Genomic DNA, 17204 nt, shown 5'->3' with positions numbered 1-17204 from the left:
GATACGCCGTTCTCGAGACGTCATGCACTAGTTATCATTCTAAAACATGTACTATTATTTTTAGGCGTAATTTACATCATGTATTTCATTCCGTACGCTGTAGAAGCTTCCTTCATGAATCTTACGCGTATTATGTATTCTATTTAGAATTTGTAACCGATGCGATTACGGCGATGGGATCAATTTCTGCCTGTCTGATGTTCTTCTGCCTAATAATTTATATTCAATATTCTACTGCCGACACCTACGGTTATGACAATGAAAATACCGTCCAAGCGTATATCAAACGTGCCCTAAATGCAGTGCATGACTCATACCAGAATTTATTGAACCTTGTTTACGAGCAACAAGAGAAAATCGGTGAGATATCTTAGCAAGTGCATGATTTGTATAATAAAAAAAACTGGCATATGCAAGGTACTTTAAGAGATAATTTAATCATCATTGCTTGTATAGTATGGACAGTATAGAACAGACCAATGGGCTAAAAACTTTTATCATCTAGATTATAAATTATTGCAGTTTTGCTTGATGTTATATTCATTAATACAATACCTGTATACGAGTATACAGGAGTCAAAAGCTGTAAGAGAATTAAATGAATAATATAAAGTAATTGCATTCTACTTTTCATCCAAGGTAAAGGTCACTATTGGAGAGATACAAACATACCAAATCACAATATTGATGACAGAGTATTATTTTTTACCTGGTTAATTCTTGGGTATATAGCAGCACGAATATTCTCCGTCACTACTGGTCTTATGACCCTTTCTTTTACACTTATATGTTACATGTACTTTGGTCCATTGTGGTGTAAGCATATTCTATGGACAGTTGCAAACAAAATTTCTAACGTATCATTTCTATTTGATGAAATGGCCGATAGACCCCTTGTTTCCGCAGTTATCATATTTGCAATTTGCCTAATTAAGATACTGTATGATGCGTATCACAAAAGTCAGAGCCAGGCTTACATGGAAGGAGCACAGCATAAAATGCATAAAATAGGTGCAAGCGTGGAATCAATCAAAATTAACCATGACCGATTAATGGATAGTTTGAATGAGTTACACAACAAAATTGACAAGGTTCTTCTTGCCAACCAAGGGATGTCAAGTAGGAGAAGCTGAGCATCTAAGCTTGCATCAGCTGTAGTAGTGAAATAAAGTAGTATTGATTATATAATCGAACGGATACTTATTAGATATTAAATTGTAAATCCTATAATACTATGAACAGTGTAATGGAAAAATGTCATCTCACATCATTTATGAAACTATGTAAGTAAGAATATGATATCGTACGATGTGTTTTACGATGACATCAATGTAACATAAATTATATTAATTAATTGTAGAACGTTGTATACTGTAAATTTGATAAGTAACCTTACGTAATAGTTCTTTAAATGATATACATGATCCCTAACATTTGCAAGATACATATTGAAGCTATATGGCTGCATCATTACAAATTTTTCCCCCTAATTAATAAACAAAGGATAAGAAACGAGACACTATACCGTGACGATATAATACTTTTACGTTGTGTGCGAATATCTGTGATCAACGGTGTGATAAGGCGATAACTTCAATATTTAATGCAATACGCCTACTTTACCCTAGTTTTAGTTGAAGGGATTATAATTTATAACACATAGTTTGAAGTAAACACTTAACAGCAAGAATCAGCAATAAATATTCATATTTGAAATCTTAAAAACATTTCTTGCAATTTATTCGATCAAGAGTAAAATCTCCGAAAGAAATAGTGATACCACTGCTATATTCCACCACGTTATCGACATCATTACTCTTAGTGCAAAATACTAAATGGGTTAAAATAGTTCTGTACTGCTATCAACTCTTAAATGAACATAAATGAGTACCTGAATTTCCTTACATTTTTATTAATTTACTTATTGCCATAGCATCGATGGATACAGCGATTATCAAGACTGCATAATACAAAATTCAACGTTGAGGCTAAAGATACTCATAATCGAAATCTATATTTTTATCTCATGGGCTGGTGCAATCACATCATACAAAATTTAACAGACGGTAACAAACGAATAGCTAGATACTATGATTTTTAGTGGCTATTAATTAGTACCTTGCACAAACGGAAGTATGAATATAAAAGTAACAGTTTTACCTTACGTATTTATACATAACATCATTGATTTTTCACATTAATTAATATTGAAGCTGAATACATATTTATGTCATTATACACTATACTCAAAAAATTGAATAGAGTCATTTATGATAACACTGTACTGTATATATCAGTATCGTCGATGCTGATTCGTATGATTTAGGAGTGATAATCAGCAACCTCCGTATTAAAATCTCCACTATATACATGTAACTTTTTAATTAATATCCTATGATGCTAGCCACATTGAACCAATTAATTACATCACTTATTCCAGCCACGTCATCAAAATATCCATCAAATTTACCAAGCCTATAATAGTATCTGGTACTATATTCACAGTTACTTCAGAAGTGATTTACTGCTACACGGCGCAGTGGATAATAAACCACCATCTCCAATATAGAAATTGGTTGATATTTGTGTTGGCTAAAAATAATAATCATTATTAATAATTAGATGTTGCGAGCTAGTAGTTCGATTTAAATAGCATTTCATAAAATTACGATCCCAGCAGTACCTGTCTACTAGACTTAACGAGGGTAGCAATCCGTTCATTACCCTTTGTAGTCTTGAAAGATTCAATAGTACGAATAGATACCCTAACATCAGGAACGGAAGACCACGTTCGACCGAGTGCTGCATTACCGCCAGTAACAGTAAAATTGGTCACCTATCATAAATTCGTTGTCACATATAGTAATTATATAATTAGTAATATAAGATACTATTCTTCATTATTATAAGAGTATGTATTTTTTATGAACATTAGCTAGGAAAGCTACCAAAACACAAATTCCGCATTCAACAGCTAACACTCGTAAAATTCTCGCTAATGAGGTCATAAGTGAGTGCCCTAAATCAAGATATCATAAACTATTAAAAATAGCAAAATGTATCAAGGCATCCTAAAAACGAATGACAATTTACCATGATTATTGGGTATCGTTAGTACCGGTGTAATTACCGAAGCTATTGAATCAATTATTAGTAACCGAAGTTTGCCATAAATGCCTGAACACTAGGTAAAGCATGAAATTTTCTCTGTTAAATTTTTGTCGCGAGCATACATAATGATGGCAAAAAAGAACATGCTTACTTCAAAATTTAATTTCTCTTGTAACCCCTGCAGCGTGGATATTAACTCAAAGATATCGTGCACTCTAACACAGAGAAGTCTAGATAACGCGTCATGATTTTCCTAAAAATGTTTTTATGTCATTAATTTTATCCTGGTGCGAATTAAAATTAATTAGTTACGAGTGATTTTACCATTGAATTATGAGAAAAATGTTCTTTAACAATTTCATTTATTCGACTAGGTTGTATTGAGCCACATGTATCAATATAAATTGTCCCATTTGACGTCGTTGATGCACTAAATCCAGCTATATGCATGCAAATCTGTCCCAAAATTACAACACTTAACGTTATTGTAATATTATTGTAATAGCTACACATTCTAGTAAATCGATCTGATCAAACTTTATATATGTAAATTTAGTACCGATACAACTTTAATAGCGAATAGCTACTTAGCTAGGTAGCAAAGATTGCTCGCAAATTGAATACTGTACATAGTTTAAGCACTTGTAAGAGGTCATTACAATTTCGAGCAATTAATTACGACTCTTCATAGTAATCATATGCGCACAAAGCACATTGATGATGTTTCTACACCTGTGACTTTCCGCTACCAGACTTGCCAATAAACTCGACGACTTCACCAGTGTATAATCCTCCATCCAGTAAATGATCTAAACTACAAAGTTGAATTAAGAATGTAGCATTATTGATACCTGTCAAATCTGTCTAGTAGTAGGTATTCTACGTTTGCACTTAAAAATCTTCAGGCTTCTTATACTCACTGCTGGCAGCCTACAAAAGGAATCGCATAAAAATCATCAATAAGCAAGCTAATCAAAATGCGTTACACAATTCACAACTACTGTATCTGGTAGAACATATACCAGTAGTTATAACGGCCATTTTATCAATGAGCATCTGATACAAATGACTTCCGTTGATTGGCATTAAAGCATACTTTGAGAGTAATTTTCGTCTCATTGAAGAAACCTCCTATGATACAAGTAGTTTATTGTAGCTAGCAATCGTGAACGATGTTGTAGTTACGAACCAGTCAATCTTAAGAATTGAATAGATCTTTATATTTACCGTGATAGAAATAGATGCCTGTCTTGCAATGACCTCAACTTTGGCAGAAATAAAGTCAGTTACTAGTGGTAAAATATAAAGCACCATTACTGAATAAAGTGTCATCCAATATCAATAAGCTGCTTTCCAGCCTACACATTTGCATTCATTGGAGATAACTGTTATTAACGAAGGACGGCAAACTTTATCATCAAAAAGTGCCAGCTCATCATGCATTTGCTGAAATAGTAATCAATGATCTACGTCATACAGTACACTCTACCAATGTTAACTCTTTGACTAGATCAACAGCAAAAATTTATTGAGCATGCAATTGATTCATTCCAAGATTGAGTTATAGTATCCAGCAATACCTGGGTAGAGTCATGCTGTAAATAACTGAAACATATCCAATCAATCTAAAATTGGCTACAAGCCAATCAATATTACAACCGTTGAATAACCTGTCGAGACGGAAATTTTATGGCAAGCATCAATAACCGATTGATTGAGTCCATCAATCATGCCAACACGTAATTTCGCCATTGGCAATCAACTAGCTAAGACGACTTTCGCACCTCATCAAGATCGTCAATGGAAAAATGATTAAGCCGTTTGTGCATAAATCACGTACGAAAAATGACGATACTGCAACCAATTAATCAACCAATTATCGTGGAAAAGGAAATGGAATGTTCACTCAAGCGGGTGCTGGATGCAAATTTCCTTCTGCAGGGGAGACGATCTCGATCCTAAATTAAGGATATGGATATCCGAGACACTACAGTACTATATAAGTAAATCAATCAATTCAATTAAATCATCGCGATGCGCTTAAATTTTATCTAGTATCTAGGTAAATATCATCAGAGACGACTCTTCCGGTAGTCCATACCTCCCGTCCTTCCAGTACAATGTAAGTACTGTAGTAATTCACGGTACAATGCACTGTGCCTGAGTACGTACTGTACACTGTACTGTACGTCAGTAGCGGTACGGTACAGCACAGGGGATGAAGGAATGACAAGCTGGTCACTGCTCCATTTCGTTTTCCAGTTTCATACTATTTGCACTATTTCTTTTCATGGTTATCAACGTCAAACTACTGGCTGGACGATTGCACCTCCAATCATCGTCTTTTAACACTCTGATTAGAAACTTCATCATCAGCTCCTCCAAGCATTGCATTTTCTGAATCTATCAATCATGGCGAAAGTTGGCAATCGATACTTTTCAATCCACTAGTGAAGATAAAGAGATTAAAACTGAAGCTTTCCTCGATGCTTGTCGCGATTTAACCACAATTTTCGGTAAGTTGATAGAACACCAAGTAGATGATGCTTTGTTTTGCATTTTGATCTAATGTCGGCGTAAACATATTGTTCAACTTTCCGTTAGAGATTCTCTGCTGAAAAGAGAATTGATTATTCTATCTTAACCACAATAATACTCATTTTATCATTAATGATGGTATTCCTGTGACAACAAGTCTGTTGATACATAAACATTTGCTCTCCTCTGAGATTGCAAAGGATTGATACCGCTAACTTGATGTGTAATGACCAATAAGTGATTGTGTTTTCCGAGAACAAGTCTGCTGATTGATCATCACTTGTTCTCGTCATAGATAGCAATGAATGCAAATCGCTAATGTTATTATACGCCCATGATTGTGTTCCTGTAACAACAAGTCTATTAATTGATCATCACTTGTTCTTTGCACTGAGAGTAATAGATAGAAATAGTTAATGGAGTGGTAAGTGATGGTATTCCTGTAACACTAAGTCTGCCAAGAGATCCTATTTTGTTCTCGTCATGGAGAGCAATCGATAGAAAGCACTAATTTTACAATAATCGTATTGCTGTGACAACAAGTCTGCTGATCGATCATCGTTTGTTCTCATCATTAAGAGCAATGGATTGAAATCGCTAATTTTAAAATAAATGATCGTATTCCTGTGACAACAAGTATTCTGATTGGTCATAATTTGCTCTTGTCATTGACAGCAATGGATAGAAGTAGCTTATAGTTTAGAATAAATGATCGCATTACTATGGCCAGCCTGATCGTCATTTAGTCATTGAGAGCTATGGATTAAAATCAACTGTAAATTAATAAATTGACCATCATCCATTTACAGAAGTCAGCATTGTTAAATAAAAAAATGCAGTATTATACTAACAGTTTGACAGATTTATCTTCCAATCTTTTCATTATTAAAAATAATGCTGGGAATTGAGGCTCTAAACATTACTGTTTTAATATTAATTAATTATCATTCTCTGAAACAAAGTGGCCATCGTGTTGTATAAAGAGTAATAGCCTAGAAGATAAATCCAAACACTTATACCGATATTTTTCACTTTCTTACGGATAAAACCGTTCAAGTTTCATTACTAACTATAGCATCGTCGCCTCATTTAATACGTTATGACTTGGCATACAAATAGGTGATGCTTGTACTGGAAGCTTTGTAAGCAAAAACAAATATAATTCAGCAAATACAATTTTAAGCTTATCTTAATCATCCACCAAAAATTTCTTCCTTTGGCCTAACATTTCAGATTTGAACCTATGCCAATATCTTTTACTAAAATCTTTTTATTGTAAGCAGCTCAAATTTGGTCTGAATGTTAAATAAACTCCTGGAATCTTAAAGGACGTCGTTATATATAACATTACTCCGTTAGAATGTTTTAGCAACTTTTACAGTATAATGGCTGCATAGTATCGTAACCAGTGTAGCAGCAGTAAAATAACTATGCAATCTTCTAACTCAATGTATTACTAGTTTTCCTCCTTCATGTAGACATCGCTGAATAAATTGATAATCTAATTTCATTCTAGAGGTTTTCGGATCGGCATTTTCCGTTGTTAAAATGGATATTAATGGCAATATCTCTGTAAGTTACAAGAAGATGTTCTTTACGAAAGAACCGTAACAGAACTGTTATCAGCTGCTATACAAGTATATCTTACATAGTTCCTTTTAAGCCTACAAATCTATTAGCTATCATAGTACTAAGCTACAGTTAGATGTAAACGTAGTTACTAAATCACAATCTTGCGCGAACAATACACGTGCGAGGCGGATAGCTTATACTTGCTATGAACAAGTCGAAATAGGCTGATTGATGATGAAATTGAATAGCAACTTGCGTAACGAGACGAAAGAACAACATTACTGTATATCTGAGTCACTACTCATGGCTTAATTCCGTACTAAGATTTTATCGCGTGGTGTACAAGTAATCATGTAGCTGATATTATTGGATTATTATTAACGTACTTAATCCCCAATACAGAAGCTGACCAAGAAATTCGAGCAAAATAGAGAAAAGTATCACACACTACAAGAAATTGTACGTAGCGAGATTGCAGAAAAAACTACCGGTGTCAAAAATTCTGCTACCGATGCTCTACTATGGCTTAAAAGGTCGCCTCATCTTGAACGGATTTCTAATCTTTTCACCTTAAAATAAGAATTTTATATATATTATTATTTTTTCTTCACTCTTTTACCTAGCTTACAATATTCTCCTTTACTTTATGTTTTTTAGGGCTTTGAATTTTATTGCAGTTTTGCTAGATTTATTAGTTAAAACTACAGACGAAGTATCTGTTTGTGCTTCTACAGCTTACGAACAAACTCTTCGACGATATCACGGTTTCATAGTCAAAGGAATCTTTTCGGTAAGCTTTGCTACACTTTGCCGATATTTTACGTCGTATTTGTTGTACTGCATATTATTGAATAGGTATCGTACGATTTCGTTGCAAATAGAATGTGTTATAAAAGTTATCCATTTTATAATGTACTGCGTGAATGAATGGGAAAGTTTTATATCAATACCATACTAGCTAACTAACTTTATATTTTTCCTCATCATGCTAAAGTTGGCTGTTAAAGCTTCACCTTATAGAAAAAACTTCATAAAAGCATTAGGAAAAGATCGTAGTGAATCAGAAACACTTGAAGATCTCAGGAAGTATACAGATTTACTATTAGAAAATGTTAACACCTTAAACCAATTTTATCAAGAAACTGGCCAAGAAAGGACTGATAAAGTGTAATATATTCGTATGTGCCGTGCGTCTATACAAGTAAAATACGGGTTCGGCTTATAAATAATCAAACTTAACCGATAGATATTTACCGGTAGTTATATAAAATTTTGCTTCTAGCTTATCATGGTAACTGGCATTGACGTACCCATTACCATTCAACTACAGCAACGACAGAACGTTTGCTATTGAAAATGATAGGTTCAAGATGTGTTTTTCTATCGCTACGGAACAAGTGTTTCGAACAGGCGTCTGATCTTTATATGTTTAATTATAGCGTACCCAAAATAATCATAAAATAATGCTACGATTGAATTTAGCTTATATTCGTACATGCAATGAAATAATTACACTACCATTTCATTACAATATAACGAATCGCTTTTTAAATGCTTTATTTCGAACTTTTAAAGCTAAAAAGTAACAAGAGCTTATATGTTCAGAAATTGAATAATAGTTTTACTGACATAATTAGTTCTGAGTTAATACTTTCTTGTATCTGCCTTCTCTTTTGCATCTTTATTACTATGTTTAGTATTAAACTATCCTCGGAATGCTCCGTAAATAGGCAATGCAAAGAGCCTAACTGTTGCGCCTTCTAAACACATTATTGAGACTTTTATAAATGAATATGATATGATACCTATTCATATTAATAGATGTATCGCACTATAACTATACAACTCTACTTCTACGGAAGACACCGTTGCAATAATACATAATTTGTCATCTAGCTGCAATAGTAAACAAACTAAGCTACGAGATGTATGCCGTTAATCAGGAGAAATTACCTCCTAAAGAGCCTCGAATCACAACACATTACAACAGTCCCGGCTGATTCTCTTATGAATTATTTAAAGAGATCTATCGAATAATAAAATACATCTGAGCTATTACTCTAATTACATGATTTCCTATCGCGAATGCTGTACTATTTTTAAACTACGAATGAGCTAATCATCTTATCCCAAAAATACTTTCAATACTTACTTTGCAAGGCCAATAATAACGTTAGAAGCATGCCTAATGAAATGCAGCAAACTAAAGAATAGCAATACCTGATACTGTGAATTATAATCAATCATTTATTGAAGTTGTGCCCTATTTATATTAATATTGTTTGCAAAGGCGTTCAATCCTGATACAATTTTCAGCATAAAATTCATCATATATATAAAATGTAAATTAAGGTATTCTAACTATTATTACCCATAAACAAATCGCAATGCTCTCATCAATAGATATGGATATTATGGTTTAACTTACTTTAGACGATATCATTACAATCAAGTCTAACACGTATTTATGTAATTAGATCTATGAATAAAGTGGTTAAAAGTAACTTAAATAGAAGGTCAAGTTCTTGTTTATTCTTCTTTATCACATAAATCAGGCCTTGTAGAAGAAGAGATCGGCTGCATCTGTGAGGTGATTATAGTATCTGCAATTCAGATACAAAAAGTATACCAATTTATCGTTATTGAAACATCTATCGCAATATTTAGGTCGTTCTTACGGTAGTAACTTAAATAGTCTGATCTGTCAATCGCTCTTAGATTTCACAAAGCACTACGACTAAAATACTATAAATTAAGTATAATTAATATTTTGTAATCTATGTGTAATAATTTAACGTTGTTATTACTAGATTGCACTATAGTCTATAGCAAGCCTGTATTGCACATTATATAATTTAAGGTGAAAGATTAGCACCGGGCCATGTACTTATCAACTAACCCATTGATCTATCCACTCACTCCTGTTCTCTTAGTCAGTGTTTCTTTACTGTTTGCGCGTGCCGCGCGGGCTTTGTAGGGTATCACGGCAACTCGGGTTACGCCACACTACCGCTCGCTTCCCCGCCCGCGACTCTCTTCCTGTTGTTTGTCTGACATATGAAATTGTATATAAGCTTGATTATTAATTTTTAATCTCAGTTCCACAGAGGCTAACGTAGAGTACACCGGTACTAACATAAACGGGCTAGTAATAAATATATTTATTAATCTAAACCTATCGTTTGACTCGATTACTATAGTATAGGAAGAAGTTAGTTTTCCCTTGGTGAGGATCTCCGGAGTTAGTCAGAGAACCATAGGAGTAGATAGACTAGTTCAGATACGATCACGAAAGTTGTTTTGCGACAGTGACCATTACCATAGTGTCGGTCAGAAGTTCGATAAGAATACTCCAAATATATTTGAATACTATCTATCCGCAATTCAAATTCTTTGACGTATTTTTAATTTATTTAATTATTAAACCATCCTAACTATAGATACGAGTAATTAACCGAAACCTAGCAGTTTAAAGTAAAAGTTTGTAAAATTAGGTTTTCTCTCTCGCCTCCTTCTTTCTATGCCATAAATTATTAAATAATCTAAGTGAATATCACTGCAAAGATATACCACAAATATATATACAATATTAATTCACACAGATTTAAATGATATGTTATTATAGTATTGTAAAATTTCTTATCTAACGAAATACTATTTACTAATGTTTATTTAGTAATAATATTCTTTCTATTAATTCCTCAGTAGTTGCTATTAATCTTCTTATTCGAAAGACAATTTTTAGATAATATTAATACAGCGGACATAATATTATGAGAAATTAAATTCTATAATACCAATCTAAAGAAAGTATCAGTAGAATACGATAGGAGAGACAAAAGAGAAATTGAAAATAAATAAGCTCTCGTAAAAACTAACATAAAATAGCGAACTATCTAGTCCGTAACTCATTTACTACTCCATCTTCATGGATAATATATCAAGAGACAGCTTCCTAAATTACACCTATAGTGATGTCACGAAGCTGAGCCATGATCGCAATATTAGGGATAACTTTGGAGTCTTATAGACGAGTTAAGAAGTATAAAATTCGAGATTTAACAGCAATTACATTCTAGTATCACTCTTTCAGCATATATTTATCCTAAACCAAAATACAAGTACATTATCAGAAATAGATTATCTGATTTCAGATTATTTATAGAGGCTAAAGCCGTGTTAAAAATGATAGTAACAAAAGGTAGTATGATATTAGTAAGATTTTTTTGCGATTTGATTCTCTGTTCTTACAGATTCCATCGAAATATCGGTATTTCCTGAGCCAGAAACCAACTTAATAATGTCATGTATGTCAATAATGCACGTGCTAATCCAATCATCTTAAATCTGTCAGTTAAAATACTGTATTATGTTGGTAGTGAACAATGATATCAAAAAGGATCGCAACATCATAAGAGGTAAAATACAACAGCAGGGTATTTGATATAATGCCTTGTTAACAGCACAAAGTGATAGCAAATAGCGATATAGAAATTTATCTTCATCTTATCCATATTGTACTGTAGAGATCTATCGTTTCTTTAGATTATAAGAAGATTTACGCTAATGTACTAAGAGAAAGCTGACCTTAGTATTTAATTTAGAATGAGCGGGAAATACTAGCTAATATTACTATAATTGCAATTAGACTGCGCTAACTCGTGCAGTTGCTGAAGCCTTAGATTCGATATCATCGGATTTATGCATGTAAGGCTTATTGCAACTTAATGACTTGCCCACAGAAAGATATTTCTGATTAGCCTCTTCATTAGTGCTTTTTTTGATGTTATAAATGTTTTTTGCCTCTGTTGTAGGATACAAACTATTGTCCACTTTATCAATTTTAATTATAGGAATGGTAGTTTTCCTAGGAGTGGAGCGACCACTTGGATGGACTACATTGTTGCTTGTTGAAGATCGGATTAATTTTCCTAGACGAGCATAGACTTGAGTAAATTCGGAATGATTACAAGCCATAATTATTGGTGTGATAGTAGTAAAAAAGAATCCTAACCAAGTGAATAACATTTGTAATGTTGAAGATATTCTCCCTGGTGATATTCTTTCAACCGATATTTTAACGATATTGGGCAAATTGAGACTTAAATAAGCAATGATTAATGTTGAAATTGTCCGTAGTATAACGTTACTGCCACCATTTTGACTAGGATATTGATACTGCACACCCGATATCGTCTTGGATAACGATAATAATATCAGATCGAGCAACCAGAACAGGCAGAATAGATATGGCAAGAAAAAGCAAGATATAAATATGATCGAGACTATCCTATTATTAGGGCCACCGATATCAATCCAACAATTTTGTATCGAAGAAATCATCTTGTATTCACCTAGTCCGATAGTTGCCATGTTGAGTAACGGTAACATGGCGAAAAAGAAGGTCAGAATAGTGCATAGAATTAAGTAAGGTTTGGATAATTTTTTATAACCACGATGTCGAATACATAGATACGTCGGATTTAAGTGAGCAATTTGATGGACTAACGTCAAAGCAACGATAAAGGCCTGAATCAAATTAGTAAACGCAGAAAGAAATCCTAAAAATGTACATGTGGATGAAGAGAATATGTTATAGTTGAGTATGAACGCAATGACAGTTGTCGGCAGTATAGATAATCCAAGGATTATATTGATGACAATTATCACCGATATCAGAAACCATTGTTGAGTATGAAATGATAGAATTTTACGGATTACATATAATGAGGTTAAATTTCCAACTAAACTTACAATACTGATTAATAGTAAGCACAAAGATATTATTACGTGAGGTGCAATACTTAACTGATGCAAGAGTTGAGGTTGATTATGACTTAAATTATCCATAGTGTTGGATTATAAATTGTATTTCTTATTACATTTGTTGTCGGTCGATACTCCGTTTTTATCACATCGATCCAATTAATAGTAGTGATGCAGTAATTCTACCTTTAATATGAAAGTAAGAGTTATTGGTGTGATTGCTATAGCACAGAATAACTTTAAACAAATGGTTATTGGTAACGATAAGCGTTGTAATCCAAAATTTCATCAACACTACAAAAGGGAAAGACTACCAATAGGATATGAAAATTCAATGTAGAAGAGTAGTTTTGCGCCTAGTCTACATTTAAAAATACTATCTTAAAACTGTAGCAATGGGTGTATTACAGCGATTTGTAATTCGAATCACTAATGACTATATTTGGATGCTTAAATAGTAACAAAACGTTCAACTTGTAAGAGATTAACATCCGCAAGATTGATTTAAAAAATAACCTGAAAAAATTCAAGGCACTTTCCTAATAACATTCAATTGTATCTGATGATAAATAATGCATCACTTTTTCATTCAGAAACAACAAGGATAAAGCAGCCAGTGCTTGATAAATATATGGGCCTAATTTGATGTCATCTCTTCAACAATAGTCTATCCATGCAATCGTATTGATGACCTTCCTTGATTTGGGCTATTATCTGTCCTCTTAATTAGCGCTTATACTATCTAGACGCATTTAAGCCGTAAATGAAAGCAAAATACATTCAACAATAGTTTGTATAGAGAAAAGATCAAAATGAAGAGAAATAAATAAAAGTCTCCATATTAATCATTGATTTATTGTCCGTAATTTAAATGGATGACTTCCTAAAGTGTTTGTTCCAAGAAATAAAGCCGACTGTGCCTTGACAATAAATCAATTCGATCATTAGAATTTTCACAATACCTTCTTTACCTTTCAATATCTCCAATGATGGATATTTTCATAATCGAAATTAGAGTCAAGTTCTATCTCCAAATCACGGCTTATTATCAATATGCATACCTATCGAGTTTAAATGATATTGAACTCATATATCTAAAAAATCTTTTGTTTCCTCAATTTAATTGACTCTCTTTAGATCGGGATAGTTGGACTGTGACTAATTTATTTCTCAATATTTTTTTATGTCAATAGTCGTTAAGAGTACCATTTAAATATTATCATTCAAAGTTGAAGATCTTACATAATATCTATTCTATTTCATTGACACGAGACGAATAAAAACATAGTCAATGTTTATGGTTTTAAAATTCTTCAATTGTGCTCGAAATCACCAATAACAACTATCTCAGCTCTAATTCGCTCAAGCACTATAACTGATGCCGTCATGGATGACGACATAGAACTCGATGAATTACAACAATTATACATTGCATGGAAGATATATTGCATCGCCTATTAACAGCAAATAGATATCTTGTATTATATTAGAAATTCGCTCATCGTATTAACATATCTTTATTAATTCTATTTTCTTAATATTTCGCGTATTTTATATTTTCTGTACCTTAATCTTCCAGTTTTAAAGAATTTCATTTTTTATATTCGGTTGCTATTTATTATTCAAGATCTACTCGAGATTCCCATATTTCTTAGCATTTAAACTACGTTGTATTAACGCTAAACAGGTCACTGAGTGGACTATCTGTATCATAATCGTATAACAATTATAATGTATTGCTTAGAGTAGTAGCAGTTACCCTCATTAACACTAAATTTTCATTAATGATTATTTGCACTAGGCTACATGTCTTCAATGTATCTTTTGTAAGTTATATTAAAGCTTAATTTATACGGTAGTACCTAATAGAAGATGAATATTCGATAAATGGCAATTCTACTGTTGAGGTAAATCTTAGTACATGTAAATAGATCATGAGAAATTCAAAAATTTCAAAGCTGAATTGTCATTATTCACCTATTTCTTGTTGTTTACTAACAAATGATGCTCTCTATTTAATACGTTTAACACTGTATGTTTAAACTAATACCAACATAATTTAAATCACTTTATCAATAATATTTATACTTAAATTTGACAAATGATGCTCTCTACTTAATACATTTCACACTGTATAATTTATCAACAACATAATTTAAATTGCCTTGTCAATGATATTTATACTCAAATTTGACAAATGATAATCTGCATCTAATATATTGAATACTGTATAACTCATCACCTACATAATTTAAATTTAAATTACCTTATCTTATAAATATATATACTTTTGAGAAGCTGTCTCCCTGGCTAGCTGGCTGACTGGCTGGTTGTTACGCTTACTCATTCCACCATTTACCGCTTATCAACTCTCATCGAGCATGATCTATCTTTGAAAGTGAACCCTTATATCTGATTTCAAAACTATTTTGATATATATGCCTCTTTATATCTGTTCGAGGTGTACGGGAATTGCTATTATACTGTATATATCGGTCACTGTGCATATTTAGCTATCCATATCTATTCTTACTATACGTATACTGTAGAGTTTTTCATCATACTACTGTTCGATGACTCTGATTATGGGTTCATTTCAATAGGTCAGTATAAGATTCCTACAGTACTTTTTACCTCCAGATTTCTTCATGTAAAACGAATAGCTCTAAAGTAGTAATTTCTGCAGAGTACTGATTATTAAAATAGTATTCGTTATATCACTAAGGGTGGCCACTGGGCCTTTAAATTTTGATTTGATGTAATATTCTGATGAAAATTGAATAAACATAGAATTTTTATAGAGTTTTCTACACAGCCATTTTGATTGTTACATTTTCTTATAACAGTTTCTATCAACAGAGCAAGCTTTACTTGCATACTCAAGCGATCCCTTAGACACATTATAATGATTGATATAGAATTGACCACAGTACCAAGGACATTGTACCGCACTGTCGATATCTTTCAGTACCTACTAATCTTAACTTGGTATGTCTATCACCGTACATTAGTTATCATAATGTGCTTTGGACCATCAACTAATCTTAATATAGCATTTCATCCGTGAATGCATTATTGAAAAGTAGTATTCTACAAGCATAGCTGTGAATATAGTAGTGCCTGGCTATTACCGGGATATAAATAATGTCGAATGGTAATACTATCTGTTAATTATTAACAAATAAGTACATTATCGTAAACCGTCAGCAAAGCGACGTGAGTTTGTACTAGTATCTTCTAATAATAACAATATACTAAAATAAAATATCTTTATGTTTTTTTTATAGATATAAGTTATTTATTGCTTATTGCTTCACGTATAATGAACAGCATAATACAGTCGCATTACCGAGTTTAAATATTGCTATACCGTATAATGAACGGATACTGACCGTCACTATTCTCGTTCATTGTGAACCGATATAGCCATTCATATATAGCACTGGCAGTTGTTGAATAGCTTTAAATATAGTTATAGCTATACTATAATAGCAGTTGTGGGTGACCCTTTCCACTCATTGTGAACGAAAGTGACCAGTTAGTCAATCATATTTATGCTCCAAATTTGACACTTTCGCAAGTAGACAAGTTGAATTATCCATCCAGTCCTAATTTGCACCTGCGTTATCGTCAGAATATATAAATTGGCCAGAATATTAATAATTATCTCAATATTATAATAAAACAGAGTGTAGCATTTTTACGTATCACATATATAGCGCTAGCAAGCGCTACTAATTACCGTCGGTAACGCCTATGTCTGAAATAAAATTGATTTCTAATTTATCTTTAATAATGAACATATGTAATTATCAATCCCTTTAAAATCGTAACTTATAATCATCCATGAACACTTGAATAGGGACATTATTCAGGTGTTATTGGTGCATAGTATAGTTAATCATGCGCATTTCAGTTAATAAGCTTATTAGGATCGAATCACCGATTATAGTAAATATCTTAATAAGTAATTAAGTATCACAATTCATATACAAAGTAGATGATAATGCAGATCCTAGTTACAGCGCTGTTAAACTAAAGCAAATTAGCAACACATTTTAGGAATTTGCTTTTGTTAATTTAAAAACCATAAATCGTTCTGATATAAAAATTATAAACAGATACTACTTTTCGGTCTATCGAAATTCATCGTTGTGTCTAAAGTGCACATTTCCAAACATGGCATGTAGTAAAATCGCTAGTTTCATGTTCTGAAA

The 17204-nt window shown here is 32.6% G+C and overlaps 1 protein-coding gene across 1 annotated transcript; it reads left to right on the top strand.

The window, feature by feature from the left end:
• Positions 1-7197: 7197 nt before the first annotated feature.
• On the top strand, positions 7198-8392 carry TRIADDRAFT_59251 (uncharacterized protein; the record flags this gene model as incomplete). The annotated part of the gene is made up of 4 exons (XM_002115346.1): positions 7198-7221; positions 7624-7754; positions 7879-8011; positions 8216-8392. The coding sequence occupies 4 exons, from the start codon at positions 7198-7200 to the stop codon at positions 8390-8392; spliced, it is 465 nt and encodes a 154-aa protein (XP_002115382.1).
• Between the last annotated feature and the right edge of the window lie 8812 nt (positions 8393-17204).

This window comes from Trichoplax adhaerens, genomic scaffold, assembly GCF_000150275.1.
Source record: "Trichoplax adhaerens TRIADscaffold_10 genomic scaffold, whole genome shotgun sequence".
Taxonomy (NCBI): Eukaryota; Metazoa; Placozoa; class Uniplacotomia; order Trichoplacea; family Trichoplacidae; genus Trichoplax; species Trichoplax adhaerens.
This window is presented reverse-complemented; position numbering and strand designations above follow the sequence as displayed.